Here is a 15619-nt window from a genome sequence, read left to right as displayed (position 1 = left end):
CTCACATTTACGTGCTTTATCTATTCCAATAGGCAGTTGCTGCTCCACATTCAGCTTCCAGGTGAAAGATCCTTTCCCCCCATCCCTCCTTTGTGTGTGACCTGCTGCCCCTCTCTCTATATGAATGACTTCACATTTGGCTTTACTCTAATGCACAGTTTGCATGTTCTCAGCTTTTGAAAACACCCAACTGAGAGTCCTGTTTTGGTCATTGTTTACCACTCCCTGCACTCTGCAACATCTGCAAATTTTATCAGCACCGATTTTGTTTTCTTGCAGGTTGTTGACAGAAAATATTAACTAGTAAAGAGCCAAGATTGCATTGTGCTGAATAGGAGGGAATGTGGCCAGAGTCACACTGTTCAGGCAATGGCTCTGTTTTTCAGTGAGGGAAAATAAATACCTGTGATACTCATGAATACGAGCTTACACAAGTCAAGAGAAAAAAGATGGGACAAATAGATAAGTGGGAGATTGGCAAGATGTGCCCCCTGTCTCTTTGGCATTCCCCAACCTCAGTCTTCCCTTCACAGCAGCACAGGAACCCAGCACAACCCTGGCCAAAGGGGCTTCTTGGCTGAGCATTCCAACCTGTTGGTGCAAAGGAGTGGCACTTGTCATTCACAGCTTCATTCATGAAGCACTGCACTGATGACATTCCCTCATCCTTACAAACAGCATCTCCCTGCAGGCTGTGAGAGCCATTATCCCACCTTTGGAGGTGGAAAGGACAGAGCTGAAGGCACCTCGAAGCAACTGAAGAGCAGCAATTAAAACCCCAAAAACCTGTGCACTTCCATTCTGCCACAGAACCAGCAGCTGGAATTAGCAGGAGAGGGAGTCTGCTTCTCTCACACAGGAGTTGCATCACTGCTGAAACAAACACCCTTTCTCTCTCCCCAAGCATCTGATTTATCGCTGAAGGAAATCTCTGTTCTCTTTCCGAAAGCACCAGCCAAAAAGAAACCTCTACCCTTTTCAACAGCCTCTGTTTTCTCCTCTGCCAACTGGTCTCTGTCTCTCCTTCCCTTATAGAACATCTTGTTGCAATGCCCTCCTAGAATAATGCTCACACAAACCCGTGTCCCTGTTCCAGCTTGTCCCATCACCAGTGTGTGACAAGTGCCACAGAAACCCATAAAAGCCAGGCTGCTGGCTCGACAGGGCAAAGGACACCATGTGTTGAGCACATTGACACTTCTCAATAAATAACAGCCCTGCTGAACAGCTGGTTGGGTTGCTCGGGTTTGGAAGAATGTTGGCTGCATTGCCTACTTGCGTGCATCCTCCTCAGTGAGGCACAGAAGATCCTGCACTTGGGGAGAGGAAATACATCACTTCCAGAATATAGCAAAGAGGAATAAAAGAAAGAAAGTGTCTCAACACAAGTTAAAATCTTGAGTCAAGGCTTATGGCAAATTTTGGACGTACAGAAGCGCAATAAAGCATTGGTTTGTTGACATAGGTGCAAAAGATGTTCCTCCTGAGGGAGGGGAGAGATGGGCAGTGGCAGGAAGAATTGTCCTAATCTCATTTCCTTCTTCCCTCTCCCTCATGCAATACACAGCTCCTGTTTCATTCAGTCTGAGCCCTCTAAAGTCTGACAGCACAGAAACCGTTCATGGAACAGTTTGGCCTTCACAGTGTGAAGCAAAGCACAAGGTTTTGGCAAAAAGACTTCTGCTTCTCTGCCTCTACCATCAGTGTTTGAGGCTCGGTGAAGAGTTTGCGCCATTCAGCCTCCTCCTGCTGCAAGGTCTCTTCCTCCAGGAGTGCAAGTGCTCCCAGCCCACCTTTGCTGCCAAATCCCAGCCCTGCAGAAACCTCTGGAGAAGAAACATGGCCCCTTCGCTGTCTGTTTTTCCCTCTGTGAGATGCAGCTGCTGTTGCTTCCCTCTCCAGCCTGTTCCATGGAGCCTGCAGGTGTTTGCAGATGGCCATTTCCCAGTTAAACTGGTGGTATGCTGATGTTTAAAACAAAATAAAATAAACCCCCAGTGCAACACTGTCCAGTTGAAGACCACTGCTGTTTGAGCATTGCCTGTGCTGAGACACAGAATGTAAACAGTGTGTTTGATTAAACCACCCCTAGCAAGAGGACTGCAGGGAATTCCAGCCTTTCCCAGCAGAAGACCCTCTGCTCTTCAATAATTCAGAACTCCTCAAAGGGTAAGAATGAATGGCTCAACTTTCCTGCGAGGAGAAACTGTTGATAGTTATGCTGGAATTGTTAGAGGAAGCTCACCAATATAAACCAGGTCCATTTCCACCACGCTGCACCCTGCCCCTTTATTTAACCTGCTCACAGGCAAAGGGATTGTGCAACAACTGATAAACTCTGACCATGCTGCAAAATGGTCACTTCTGATTATCTTCCCTGCATTGGGATGGGGGCTGGAGAGACCACACCGGAGTAGCCTCACAGATAAGTCTTGATAGAAGATATTTGTTCAGCAAGAGAAACAACTCTTTCAACAAAAAGCAATAATAACACTACTTTAAACTGTCCCATTTTAAGGTATGGAGATTCTGCCAGCACTGGAAGCCTTTTGTTGTACACTTCTAAAATTCTGAGACTCTTAGAACTAAAAGTGGGACCACAACTTCCACATTTGTTATATCTGTAAAAGCTCCCTTAGCCCCAATTTCCAAACACACTCCCTATGGAAGAGAGGGAGCCTGGAGCAGTGACATGAGCACTGCATTGACACCCCACCTGTGCCCAGGTGAGGAACCACAGCCCTGATCAGGCTGTCTCACTCACTGCCAGAGCTTTCCTGTATCTGGTGACGTTTCTGTGCATTCTGAGTGGCAAGAAATACTTATTAGAGGGTCCAATTATCTCCTGGAAAGAAACAAACACCTAATCCACTCACCTTGTACCGGAGTGAAGTACTAAAGACACAAACCAGGAGCAGCCACAAGAAAATGGATTTTTTTATTCAGTTGTCCCTGTGCTGCCAGACATTTGTGGGACCTCTGGAACAAGTCAAAAAACATTCTGTGTTTTCCAGCTGCCGGCACCATTACCGTGCTTTGCTGATGCCCACAGTGACCACAGTCCTGTGTTACCCCCTGCCCTGGGTCCTGCTCACTCCTGAAGGGGTGCTTCTGTGAGAATGGTGTGCAACACCAGATGTACCATCAGCCCTGTGCTCAGACTGTAGTGGACAATTATCCTTTGGGCTATTTTAGTCCTTTTGCAGCCTTTGCGCAACTCAAGAGCAACAGTTTTGCCAGGAGCCAGAATCTAGATTTTGATGCTAAAACAACAACAACACAGACAAAAATCAGTGGTTTTACCAAGAAGAAAATCTACAGGGCTACCGAAGTCAACCTCCCTGCTCAGGGCTCCTGAATTCTGTCCATGCTGATTTCAAAGCAAATCGAGACCGCAATTTTTCCCCACTTCTTTTATATTTTCCACGATGATGGGAAAAGATGAGGAAGACACACAGTAAGACAGACAGGCAAACATCTCATCAAAGAAACTCCTACAAGCAGATGCAGGGTAGGAAACATCCAGCAGCCCTGCTGGCTCCAACCCACAGCCCGGGCCTGGGTGCGTGGTTGATTTTCATTTACTAACTTTTCTTCCCGTGAACTTCCTCTGAGGGTGTTTGTTTATAAACAGAGGAGGGAATATTATTGCTGGAGATGGGACAGTACGGGCAGGGGTGAAGGAGTTTAGGCCACAAGCTGGAGAGCAGAGTTCAGGAGTGTTTGCCGGAAGCACAAAGGGCACACTGTAACACTGGTAACATGGCCCAGTTCCACAGTCTGGAGGGATTACGATATAGGTATATTCAGAAAATACTTCAAAAAGCAAAAACAACCCCACATTGTACAAATGTTTCCCACTGCATCACCATAACCATTACACACCCAAATAAAACCACCAGCGGTGATGGTGGTTGGAGGTTGTTCTCCACAACATCCACATCTCAGCTTGGTCACTTTCCCCATTGCATGCCCTCTGTCTCTGCCCCAAATTCTACACATTCACAGGTCTGCAGCAGCTCCCCCCGATTTCCTCTCCAAAGGAGTTACTCTAGGTTTACTCTGGTGTGTTCAACAGCAGAATCTGGCTTGTATTGCTCACCCTTCCCTCTGCCAAGTATGTTTCAAAACTGTGTGTGTAATGCATTTAGTTAACATTTGCTTTTTCTCCCAGTACTCCTTTTCTCCCTGAACATCTCCATTCACGAGCTACAGCACAGGAGGCTTCCAATTCTTGTCTAGTTTACACTGAAAATAATTCTCATTAAATTATCACTGGTGAAAGGTGCTGCTTTGACCTCCGTGGGGCTGCTCTGTTTATCCACAAGACAGATGACATGTAAGACAGTAGTAATGCAAGCTCCAGATTTCAACTTTAGCACCTCAGACTTTACAAGCACAGGTGCTGCTGCATTCAGAACAAACTCCTGTGGATTGGATGTACAGCCTCCCCGGTGATGCTCCTGACAGAAACACTGCTTGTTCAGCCACGAGGGTGATCCCTCCCCAAAAATCCTCAGGGACCCCTTCTGCAGCCTCTCACCTGGTCTGGATTTAACTAGGGGGTAAATGAGTTGCTTTTGTCCTTAATTTCATAACCTGAGATATACAGAGGCAGATTTTCAGCATTTCCTAGGAAGATAAGCAGTTACAACTTCCATGTTTTACAAGCCATTTCAGCAAGTCAATACAATAATCAATGTGGAGATGGATAAAAAATATCAAAGTACTCCAATTTAAATAGGAGTACTCTGAACTAAGGGGCTTTGCTGATATTTGCTTTTCTCTCCCATTGTGGGAGGGAGATAGAGCTGAGAAATACTGTAATTTGTGTGGATTCAACCATCACCAGCATGTCCGAGATATGAATTCCAGACCATCTGATTTTGTGCCATCTCCAAAGAGCTCACGTCACAAATGCCAAGTGCCTTCTTCCCCCAGTCCCTGCGTTGTCACCAACAGGATGTCACCTGGCAGGTGGCAGAGTCCACCAGCACCACTGGCTCAGTACTGCCCTTATCTGCTGCAGAACCATCAACAGCTACAAGGAAACATCCTACAGGAATTAGGGCATGTGACTTCCCATGGAGAACAATCTCAGCTGAGGAATAACCATCATCACCCCCAAAAAACAATAATAAAAAGTAGCAAAAGGGCTGCTGGTGGGTTTGATGGCTGACTTTGTCACCAGCACACATCCAGGACAAATCAGAGCATCCCTCCATTCCTCAGTTTCCCTGATTTTAAGGGATGTGTTCTCTCACACCTGAGATTTATCACCATCAGCAGCAGCAGGAAGTTTTGTGGCAAGTTCAGGATTATACAACTGCAATCTTTCTGCAATGACAAAGAAAAATAACAGGACTAGGATACTTTAGTGCAGGAGAAAAAAAAAACCCATTCAAAACTAAGTAACACTGTTAACAGCAAAGGCCTTTCCTTTCCATTTCTTTCCCTGTCTTAAATAAAACAAACAAAATAATGGTGATAAAATCTGCTTCCTCAATCCAGGGGATGATCTTTGCGAATATGTTTCCAACACTAACAGCAGAGAACAGACAAGGAAGAAAACGAAGGAGGAAAGGAGCCTGCAGCTGATGCTCGGTGTTGGGAACACGGCTGCTCTTCTCCCAATTCCATGACGACAGAAGACTCCTGGGAATCAGATGAGGGAGGGGAAGATGGGTCAGAAGAGAGAAATCCATATGGGAAAGTGATTTAAAGCAAACAGAGAGACAATAAATTAGATAAGGAAAAAGAGGGAAAACACGACAGAGGGGAGGAAGGAGAAGAGATAAAAAAGCCCTAAATATCACCCAAAAGGAAGACTCAAGATCCCACCAGGCCCCAGGAGGTGCCCAGCACAGAACAGAGTGGTTTGTTTCTCTAACACAACAATTCTTCTGCTTTCATGAGCTGGTATCATATCTCTCAGCTGCTGCTTCACCAGGCCAGCTCCAGATGCTTCTCAGTTTCACTTCCCCCAGACTCCCTCTCTGCGAGGGCGAGCGCTCGCTCCTTGCGCACGGCGAGGATGGATATTAAACAGAACAATATCAATAATTCCCGGAAAACAGGCAAGCCCCTGAGCCTGGCTGAGCACACACAGCCTGCTTACCCCGTGTTCCCACAGCTCTTCCTACACCAGCTGGCTGAAGGCACCAACCTGCGGCCACCCTGGGAGGGGACACCACCCTCCCGCGGCACCGAGGACGGGAGAGGAGCAGGAAAGCAGGCACTGTGCAGAGCAGGAAGGAGGGAAAGCAGGGGAATCGAGGACACCAGATAGCAGAGGAAAAACTGAGGCTGGGGTGGTGATAAGAGAGGGTGGAGGGATTGGATGGGAAAGTCACTCGCTGACATCACCCTGAAGAGAAAATGGGAGAGTGGGTTTGGAATAGGGGAGATTTGGACATTAAAAAAAATTAAAAGTAATAAAGAGAGGGGAAAAAAAGAGGGAAGGCTGAAAGATACAGAGGCCAATTTGAGATTTGGAGTATAGCAAAACAAAATAAACACATCCCCTTCCCTCTGCTCTTAGGGCTTCACAGTTTTTCTTCTCTCATGTCCAAAGCAAAAAAAGTCTACAAAAAAAAGGACACTGAAGCAGGGACCACAGACAGGTCCAGGCTGCAGAAAACTCTGAAATCACAGCCTTTGCCAGATTCAGCCAAGCTCAATGGTATTTTTCATGATCTTGGCCAGGTTTAGGATCAAGTCCATGTTTCCTGTGCAACCACGAATCCAGCCCCATTCTGCCAGGGGATAACTGACCTCTATTCATATTTGTTCACTTTTATCTGTCATACACAATGTACCCTCTCTTGCTGATGCCAAACTTATGGATGCTCAAGAGTCCTCAAATTGTTCTGATCACTGTCAACAAGGATAGCAGAAAGCAAATTTCTGTGCTGAGACATTCACTCCTGTTCTCTTTTTACCTCGCCTTTTTGAGTTCTGCTCTGCTCCTGCTCAGAGTAAGAGTACTTTAACTTCATGGATGGCTTTGGGGAGAGTAAACTTTATAATAGGCACTAACATCAAATCAAAGCAGTTTACAAGATGTGCCACTTGTGTCAGAATATGTGGGGAAATAAACAAGCTGCTCCTCCTTGATCATTGGAGTTTAAATGCTCTATTGATCTGGGAAGAAAATCAAAGGTGCTTTGGAAATGGTGTGTGTGTGTGCATGCATGCTCTCAGCAGAGAAAATGAAGAGAAATGTGGAGAGACAGAGAAAACAGCACAACAATCAAGTATTCTGTCTCCACAGAAGGTGAAATGAAATCAAGAATCATATCCTGATGTCAGCAACCCCCAGGTGGGGAAATGGGCACAGAGCAATTGAAGGGTGAGGTCAGGGAAAATGTCTTCATCTTCATCTTCAGAAGCCTCTTTTTTGGGAAAACAAAGAAACAAAACAGCAACTGTGCCCACAACAATGCATGAAGCAAATACCCAGAACCCAGGAAACAGAAGAGTCCAATATATTTTGCATATATGAAATAGGAAGATTGATATATACTGCCCATGTAAACAGTACTAGATGAAAAAAATTGGTAGCATTGAGAGAGGAGGGTAAATGAAGAAAAAAATGATATTAGACTTTCTGAGACACTTGAGAGAAGAAAACATAGAGGATTTTGATCAAACAAGTATTTTCTGATGGATTTTCTCAATCATCTGGAATATAAGATGCAAAGAAGTGAAAACGCAATCAAGCATTCATTCCTGCTACAATGGGATGTAGGAACAGGCTAAGACCAGAGAAGGGTGGGAAATGTTTGATAAAATATTTTTCTCAGGAAAGGGGGAAATTAATCAAAACAGACTATCTGTGGGAAAGGATCAGTTTTGGCAAATATTCCAAGTGAAAATTTCAATGGAAGTTTCGTAACTGTCAAAACACCTGATTCATTTTAACTCTCTGAAAATAAGAAAGCTGATACCTTTTACCAGCCAATGTTTTTCTTTCTCATACTTAACAGTTTTCTAAACCAATGTTTTGGATTTTAGGTACTTAAGATGTTGTTGATCTGTCCTTCTCTTCTCCTGTCTTACATTAAAATGGTGACTCCCAGTCTTAGCTAAAGAGCTTTGGTTTACAGTAGAGCACTGGGAAATCTTCTGTGGCCTGTGCTATATCAGAACCTACAAAGTGGATTTTCTGTGAATGTTTGGACTAATTATCTGCTGTTATATCCCTGACACTGCAGGGGACTGAATTTGGCAACCCAGGTGGTCCCTTCTCTGCTTCTGCTCCTGTAATTTCTATTGGAGAAAAGAAAAGAGGAGCTGACAAAGCAACAGATAAAATTAGAAGCAAAACTATTATATGAGAGCATTTCAGCTGACCCCAGTGATGGAAGGGTTTATTTTTGTTTTTTCAATATGTCTTTCTGAAAAAAACACTATATATGGTGCTTTTTTTTTTTTTTCCTGGCTCAGGCCAGCATGAAAATCCAATGTAAAAGCACTTGGTTAATCCTGTCACCTTGAGAGCACCTAAACTCTGTTAGTCTGCAATATTTTTCATGGATGGTTTGGGTTGGAAAGAACCTTTAAAAGTCATCTCATTCCACCCCTGCCATGGCAGGAACACCTTCCACTGTCCCAGGCTGCTCCAAGCCCTGTCCAGCCTGGCCTTGGGCACTGCCAGGGATCCAGGGGCAACCCCAGCTGCTCTGGGCACCCTGTGCCAGGGCCTGCCCACCCTCCCAGGGAAGGATTTCTTCCTAATATCTGATCCAAACCTATTCCTTTCAGTGTGAAGCCATTCCCTCTTGTTTTTGCACTCCAGGACTTTGTCAGAAATCCCTGTCCAGCTCCCTTGTAGAACCTTCTGCAAGGCCACACTGAGGTTACCCCAAAGCTTTTCTTCTCCAGGCTGAACATTCCCAGAGCTGCTCCATCCCTCTGATCCCCCTGGAGCCTCCTCTGGATCCCTGCAGCAGCTCCAGGTGCTCCCTGTGCTGGTCCCAGGGCTGGGGCAGCTCTGCAGGTGGGGTCTCACCTGAGCACAGGGACAGAATGTGCTCCTGGCTGCATCATGGCTTTGCCTCTCTTATGACAGACCCCAGTCCTGGCAGAGCCAGACCCAGGCTCCAAAAAAAGCATTTCTCCACCAAAACTCTCTGCTCCCCTCAGCTGGCTGCCCTGGGGCAGCTGTGCAAGCAGAGACCCGTCCTGTTCAGCACTGGGAAGTGGCACCTACCTGTGTGAAGGGTCTGGGCTGGGCTTCCCAGGGAGCCAGCATCACTGAGCCCCCCTGGGATCTGGGATTTAATCTCATCCCTCCCCATGCCCCGTGTGACTGGGGCTGACAGGACACACAGTTCAGCACCCCTTTGGCCACTGAGAGTCCCTTCCTGGCACCCCCTGGGGTGGGAGTGGAGGCTGCAGAGCAGCTCCAGCCGATTCCCAGGATGCTCCAACCCCGCCCAGGGCTGCCTTTGGCCATGGCTTTGCGTGCGAAGGCTCTCCAAGGGCTTCCCCTCACCCTCAGCCCCGAGCCCGCCCTGCACAGCTCTGCTCTGCGCTCCTCCAGACATCTCCACGGGTCCCTGAGGACAGCCCTGCTCCTGCTTTCTCTCCAAACACCATCCTTGCTGCTTGCTTTCTGCCTCACGTGAGTTCCTCTAACTGAAACAGGCTGGCTCGAAATAAATCAGGCTGAAATAAAGCTTGGAGAGGCAAACTGAGCCTGGGACACAACTCCATGCCTACAGGAGACAGCCATACATCCTTCAAAAATCTAAATTTGCCATCCTTCACACACACAGTCAAACTGCCCTCACTGTTTTATTATCTTTTAATTAATTAGAGCAGCCTATGTGTAAGTGTTTTAAGGGTCAAAAAAACCCCAACAACTTTCTTCTAACAGTGCTGTTCTGACTCTAGAGTGTAGCTGGTCAAAAGAATGATACCAGATTAAATTGGAAATGTTATGAAAAGAAAAATCAGTTTCTGATTCTTGTCCCAGCTTCCACAGTCTGAATGAAATGTGCTGTTCAAAGGCAAATATTTAGTAAATGACAAGCTGTGAGGGTATTTTGTTCAGTGACCTATGAGTCAAGCCATGTCCAGATCCATAGTCATGAAGTGGATTATCATTTGAACCCATCCACAGGGAAGCCAAACCCACACAGCTTCCCCCACCCTTCAGCAATGGTGTTTTAGAGATTTTTCCCCTTGCAGGAATTTCTGTGCAGGTGTTCCAGCTCCTGCCACTCCACTCTGCCCACCATGGCCAGCACCCTGGGACCTCGCACATGCCAGCACTAACTAAACAACAGAACCACAAGGTTTGTATTTGACTTACTCCTTCATTGTAGCTCTTCATTACAGAACACAGCTAGAAAATTCATGCAATTGGAAGACACCAGGCTGTTGAAAATGCCACATTATCTACCTGCCTGTTGTTTTAATGCCAGTGAAACTCTGAGTAAACTCTGTTGGAAACATCCTCAAGTTCCCAGCACAGAATCAGCTCTGGAGATAGGACCCAGCTCACCAATTCTACCTGAAGTGTATTAAACCAATATCAGACTCCAAAACTTCAGAGGGAAACAACTCCCCAAAGTAAACATATATTCTGAAACTCCGTGGAGGGACTAGACCCATGCAGTGTCAATTACGTATCTTTATAATTGCCCAATTATTGGACCCTGACACGGATGTTTCTCAGTCTCTTACATTCAAAAGCTGTGGCTTTAAGTGAGCTCCACCGTGCTGATTTTGGCTTTTCTCTCTCTTTGGATTCTGCTGCAGTTTTAGGCTCATCAAGGACTGAAGTTGGGAAAACACAGGCAGTCCCTTACACATGAAGCTTTATTAAGTTGGGATCATGCTCCCTGTTGGCAGGCTGAGGAATAGAGACAGAGGGGAATGAAACCAAGAGGTGGGGAAAAAACAAACAAACAAAAAACCCAAAGCAAAATACAAATAACTTTCACTCTTCAGAGCAGGCACGCCTTTTTACTCCGGCGATCATTCATCCCGCTCCTCTCAGCTCCCAGCCAGTAAAGAGTCAACATCTCTCTCCTGTGAAAACACGAGCCACCCCACACAGCAGAAAACACCCCGACAGGGACCCGGGAGGATCCTGTTTCTTAGGATGGGGTTTTTCACAGTGGAACCGAAATCTCTTTGATTCCAAGGTCAGCAGCGCTTTGAAGCCCCTCATTTCGCACGGTGTGTGTGCATTACCTAACCCAGCACAGCCTCACCTTAACCCTTTCCTGCAGCAGCATCCCCAGGCAGCGCGGGATGCTCCAGGGGAAGGCTCCTGCCCCATCCCAGGCGCACATGTGCGTGTTTACAAGCGGGATGCGCTGTGCTGCGGGCTAGCTGCGCACATCCCAGCAGGGCTTGTCCGAGAACTCTGCGGCCCAGGGAGCAGGGATGGAAGGAGGGATGGAAGGAGGGATGGAAGGAGGGATAGAAGGAGGGATGGAAGAAGGGATGGAAGGAGGGATAGAAGGAGGGATGGAAGGAGGGATGGAAGGAGGGATAGAAGGAGGGATGGAAGAAGGGATGGAAGGAGGGATAGAAGGAGGGATAGAAGGAGGGATGGAAGGAGGGATGGAAGGAGGGATGGAAGGAGGGATAGAAGGAGGGATGGAAGGAGGGATGGAAGGAGGGATGGAAGAAGGGATGGAAGAAGGGATGGAAGGAGGGATGGAAGGAGGGATGGAAGGAGGGATGGAAGGAGGGAGTGCTCCGGGAGCAGCACCACGGGAGCCGCTCCGAGGAGCGCAGCCCAGCCCCGACAGGGCTCCTGAGCTTTTGCGTAACGCGGATCAATGGGTCAGACTCGCAGTTTCCCAACAGCTTTCCCTCTGACAAATGCCAGAGCAGATATCAGTGGAGTCAAACAGGGCGGCAATAACATCGCTGCCAAGCAGCGTGAAAATTAGCAGAGCCTGGCACCAGGACTGCCTCTCATCAGAGACAGGGCATGGCCCGGCACAATGACGAACCCACTTAACAGCGCTGTAAAATTAGCCATTTATGAAAACAAATTGAATACTGCAGCAGAGGGTGACGTAAGGAGAGTTGGCTCCAGACAGAAACTCCTGTAGCCTGGATTAGCAGAAGAACTCCGTTATGTCAGGGCTCAGGCGCAGAAGCTGATAACAACTTGGGTCCTACATGAGATTTTTAACAGACACAACAGGTTTCCCCTCTGGGCACACACGGGGCTCCTCCTGTACCACTCACAGTAATTTCTCATATGCCAGCAGGGAGGGGTGCAAGGGGAGCAGTGGTCACGGGCAGAAAGTGGGGGGCAGAAAGTAGGTGAAGACACAAAAGCAACTCTGAAAAAGAGGTGTATTCCAGTCAATCCCACCCCTTCCCTCAGGTCTGCACAGCCACGCAGCTTCCCGCTTTGCAACTGGGACAAAAAGTTGGGGAGAAAGTCACTTCTGGCACTGCCAGCAAATGTGCCCCAGTCCCTTCCCCTCCAAACAGCCAGATGGGCTCTTGATTTCAGTGGGGTCCTACAGATGCAAATTCAACAGCAGAACTGAGCTCCTCAGTCTGTCACATCCCAAAACAGTGAAAATGTGAAAGCCAAGAGTTTTGGCAGCCAGAACCCTTGATTTCCTCATTGAGGGAAGCGTAATCTCTCCCTAAGCTTGCTGCAGGTCTGGGAGGCTGTGGTGTGCAGAGGATACTCCAAGTGAGTTCCTCTTGGAGCTCTTCCAGGTGTTTACACACTGAGCCAAACCTGGCTCCTCTTCAAGAGTGAGTGCGAGGGGGGCAGGGGGAGCTTAAAAATAAAATAAAAATCACAAAGTCCTCCCGAGCTGAGCTCAAGCTTTACGGTGTAAAACTGGGGCATTTCTTTTCATTTCTCACAGTGGAATGTTATTTCCATGCATAAAATGGGTCAAGTGTTTTATACAGGCAACAACCCAACCTCCCCCATCCAATTAAAGTATTTTACTACAAATGATCTTTGTGTGTGTTTGCCTAGGTTCCCTGTTGTGAGAATTAGAGATACTTGCACCAAAGACACACACGGGATCCTAGGTGTTGGATTAAACACCTTAAAAAATTCACTGACCCTGTTTTGGTACTGACGAGATCCGTGCAAACCCCAATCCTGCCTTCCCTAACTTGAAAGGGAAGCACTTTGAGCCCTGGGGTTTAAGTTAGGGTTGGGAACCAGAAGAGCCAGGAGGAATAAAGCAAGGAATAATGTGTTTCACCTATGAAATCGCTGCTCTGAAAGCACACGGGACCAGCCCATGCCCGGCACCTCCTGCCCACCCCGGCAGCCCCGCACGAACCGCGGCTCCCTCCTCAGCAGCGAGCCGAGCAGCCGCGACTGGGGAAAGTTAAGGGAAAGCACGGCTGAGTTCATCCCAGTTTTTGTTTTCTTCAGGACAAAAGCAACTTTCCTGCGAGACAGCAGCCGGTGAGGGAGGGGGAGAGGAGCGCGGATGTGGCAGGAGGGAGGTGGCCGGGGCCAGCGAGCGGGGCTGGGGCAGCCACCGGCACAGGCAGCGCTGCCTCCTGCGGGGAAGCGACTCCGCTTCAAGGGAAAGGGGAAATCCTCCCTGTCTCTTTAAGGCATCCTAGGACATGGAAACTTTGTGCTTTCAGGGAATCTCCTTGCCAAAAGAACTGTAAAACATGTCTTCCCCCCGCCCCCCAAGACCCGTTTCTCTTTCTGACTTCTTTCCTTTTTTTATTATTTTTTTTTTTTAAAAAAAAAAGGCATTCCCATTTTCTATGACTTCCTTCAGAGCAAAAGATGGATGTGGCGACATTTATAAGGGTTTGTAACCCTCCGAAAAGTATCCGATTTCACGACAACTTCGCTGCACTTTATCACTAAAGCGAGGAAAGGGAGGGAGGGAGGGAGGGGGAGAGGGAGAGAACGCGGGGAGAGGGACCCAAATTCAGGATGGGCTCATAAAATTTAAATAAGAAAAGTGCAATACTCTTTGTTATTGTCCAGCTCAGACAGCTTAGACTGGTAGCTGCTTTGAGTACTAAATGATTTTATAGGGCTGTTTGACCTCAGAATCATTGATGTTACACTTGCCATTTCTAAGGGGAGACAAAAATACTCCACACATCCTCTAGCTGCAGCGCGAGTCCCAGCCGTAGCTGAGTGTCGAGGGGTTGGGAACTTTATAAATTCATTTGATTCATTTGAGGTTTCACAATAGCCAAAAAGCTCCTTTATAGCTTTTTGGAAACCACATGCTAACACTGCATCTGAAGAGCGAACAGTGGAGTACACTAAAAAGCCAATAAAACCGAGGAAATCGTAGGGGGACCTTAGATACGCGTTTCTTTGCAGCCACACACCAGTCACATACATTTCTTTCCATACATACAAACAAGCCACTTTCAAATGCTCTACTTACAGTTTTCCAACCTGAAAATTAGACAAAACCCCACCGTAAGAGCTGGCTCTTCTACCCGCACCTCAGAAAGACAGAAACTACCCCGGGGCGCTGCCATATCCCCTATGCAAAAGTTTCCATAACTTTTCCTGCGAGCCTATAGTTGCAGGCGGTGGCAGAGCTCCGGGATCTCCCGGAACGTGAGCGGGGTGCGGCGAGCCCGGCGGTGCTGGCACGGGCGCTGCTGTGGCCGCTGTGTGTGCGGGGCGCTCCCGCGGGGCCGGCTGGGCACAGCCCGCTCCCGGACACACGCACGCCTCCAGCCGCCTCCCGCCACCGAGCGGGGATGCTGCAGCCACAGGCACGGCCGGACCTACCTGCAATGACAGCCGGAGATCTCTGTCCGCCTTCGGCTTTCAGCCACACTTGCAAAGTGAAGGCATCTCGGGGCAGCTCTACGTCTGCCTTGAGCCGCAGCTGATCACCTTGGCCACTGAAATAGAGCGCCCTGCTCGGGGTAAGGGACTCCTCTTCGTCCTTTACCTCCCGCTGTTGCCTCCTGCGGGGGACATGCCCAGGCTCCAGCCCAGCAGTGGAGCGCCTTCCTCGGGCTAACCTGGTGGCACAGGTGCCCGGGGCAGTGTGGAGGAGCTGGCGGCTGTGCCTGGTGTCCCTTCGTGCCCTGCGGGAGCGCTCGTCCATCCCACATTCGGGTCCACTGGCTAGGGCTGTACAGAGAAGCGCAAGAGGCAGCAGCAAACTCCAGAGCTGCATTTCCAATCTTCCCCCCCCTTCTCCCCTGCAAATCCTCCCGATCTGCCAGCTTTGGGCTCCTCCTTGCCTTGACTTTCTTCTCTTGTTCACCCTTCTTGGTATTTGCTCTTTTTATAACCCTTCTCAGTTGCTTTTTCTTTTCTTTTTTTCTTTTTCTTTCTTTCTTTTTCCTGCTTATAGATTTTTTTTTCTCCTTAAAACAAATAAAAAATCAAATAAATCAAAACTCCTTCTTGGTTGAAATGTATTTCTCTGTTCTTCCTTCTCTATCTGTCTTCTTCTCCTCTATTCCTCCACAGCTGGAACTCCTCTCTCTCTTCTTTTCTCTGCTGAATTTTCTTCCCTTTATTTTTTTTTCTTCTTAAAAAAAACACACACACACACTCACACACACACAAAACAAAAAACCAAAACAACCCCCCAGCTTTCTCCAAGACTCAGACCCACTGATTTCCCTCCCCCCAAAAGATGCTCTAATC

General features: G+C 47.8%; 1 protein-coding gene across 2 annotated transcripts in view; it reads right to left on the bottom strand.

Moving 5' to 3' along the window:
* PAPPA (pappalysin 1) overlaps positions 1-15230 on the bottom strand; it is a 174743-nt gene extending 159513 nt beyond the window's left edge. Inside the window, exon 1 of one of the 2 annotated variants that reach the window (XM_086857797.1) lies at positions 14744-15230. In XM_086857797.1, the coding sequence (XP_086713923.1) occupies positions 14744-15140 (397 nt within the window). In that variant the 5' untranslated portion in view covers positions 15141-15230. The remainder of the gene's footprint in view (positions 1-14743) is intronic. The other variant, XM_023938086.2, reaches the window with a different exon arrangement.
* Between the last annotated feature and the right edge of the window lie 389 nt (positions 15231-15619).

The sequence above is a fragment of the Cyanistes caeruleus genome, chromosome 20 (genome assembly GCF_971803275.1).
Source record: "Cyanistes caeruleus chromosome 20, bCyaCae1.hap1.1, whole genome shotgun sequence".
NCBI lineage: Eukaryota > Metazoa > Chordata > Aves > Passeriformes > Paridae > Cyanistes > Cyanistes caeruleus.
Note: the sequence above shows the minus strand (reverse complement) of the source record. Positions and strands in the feature narration are given on the sequence as shown.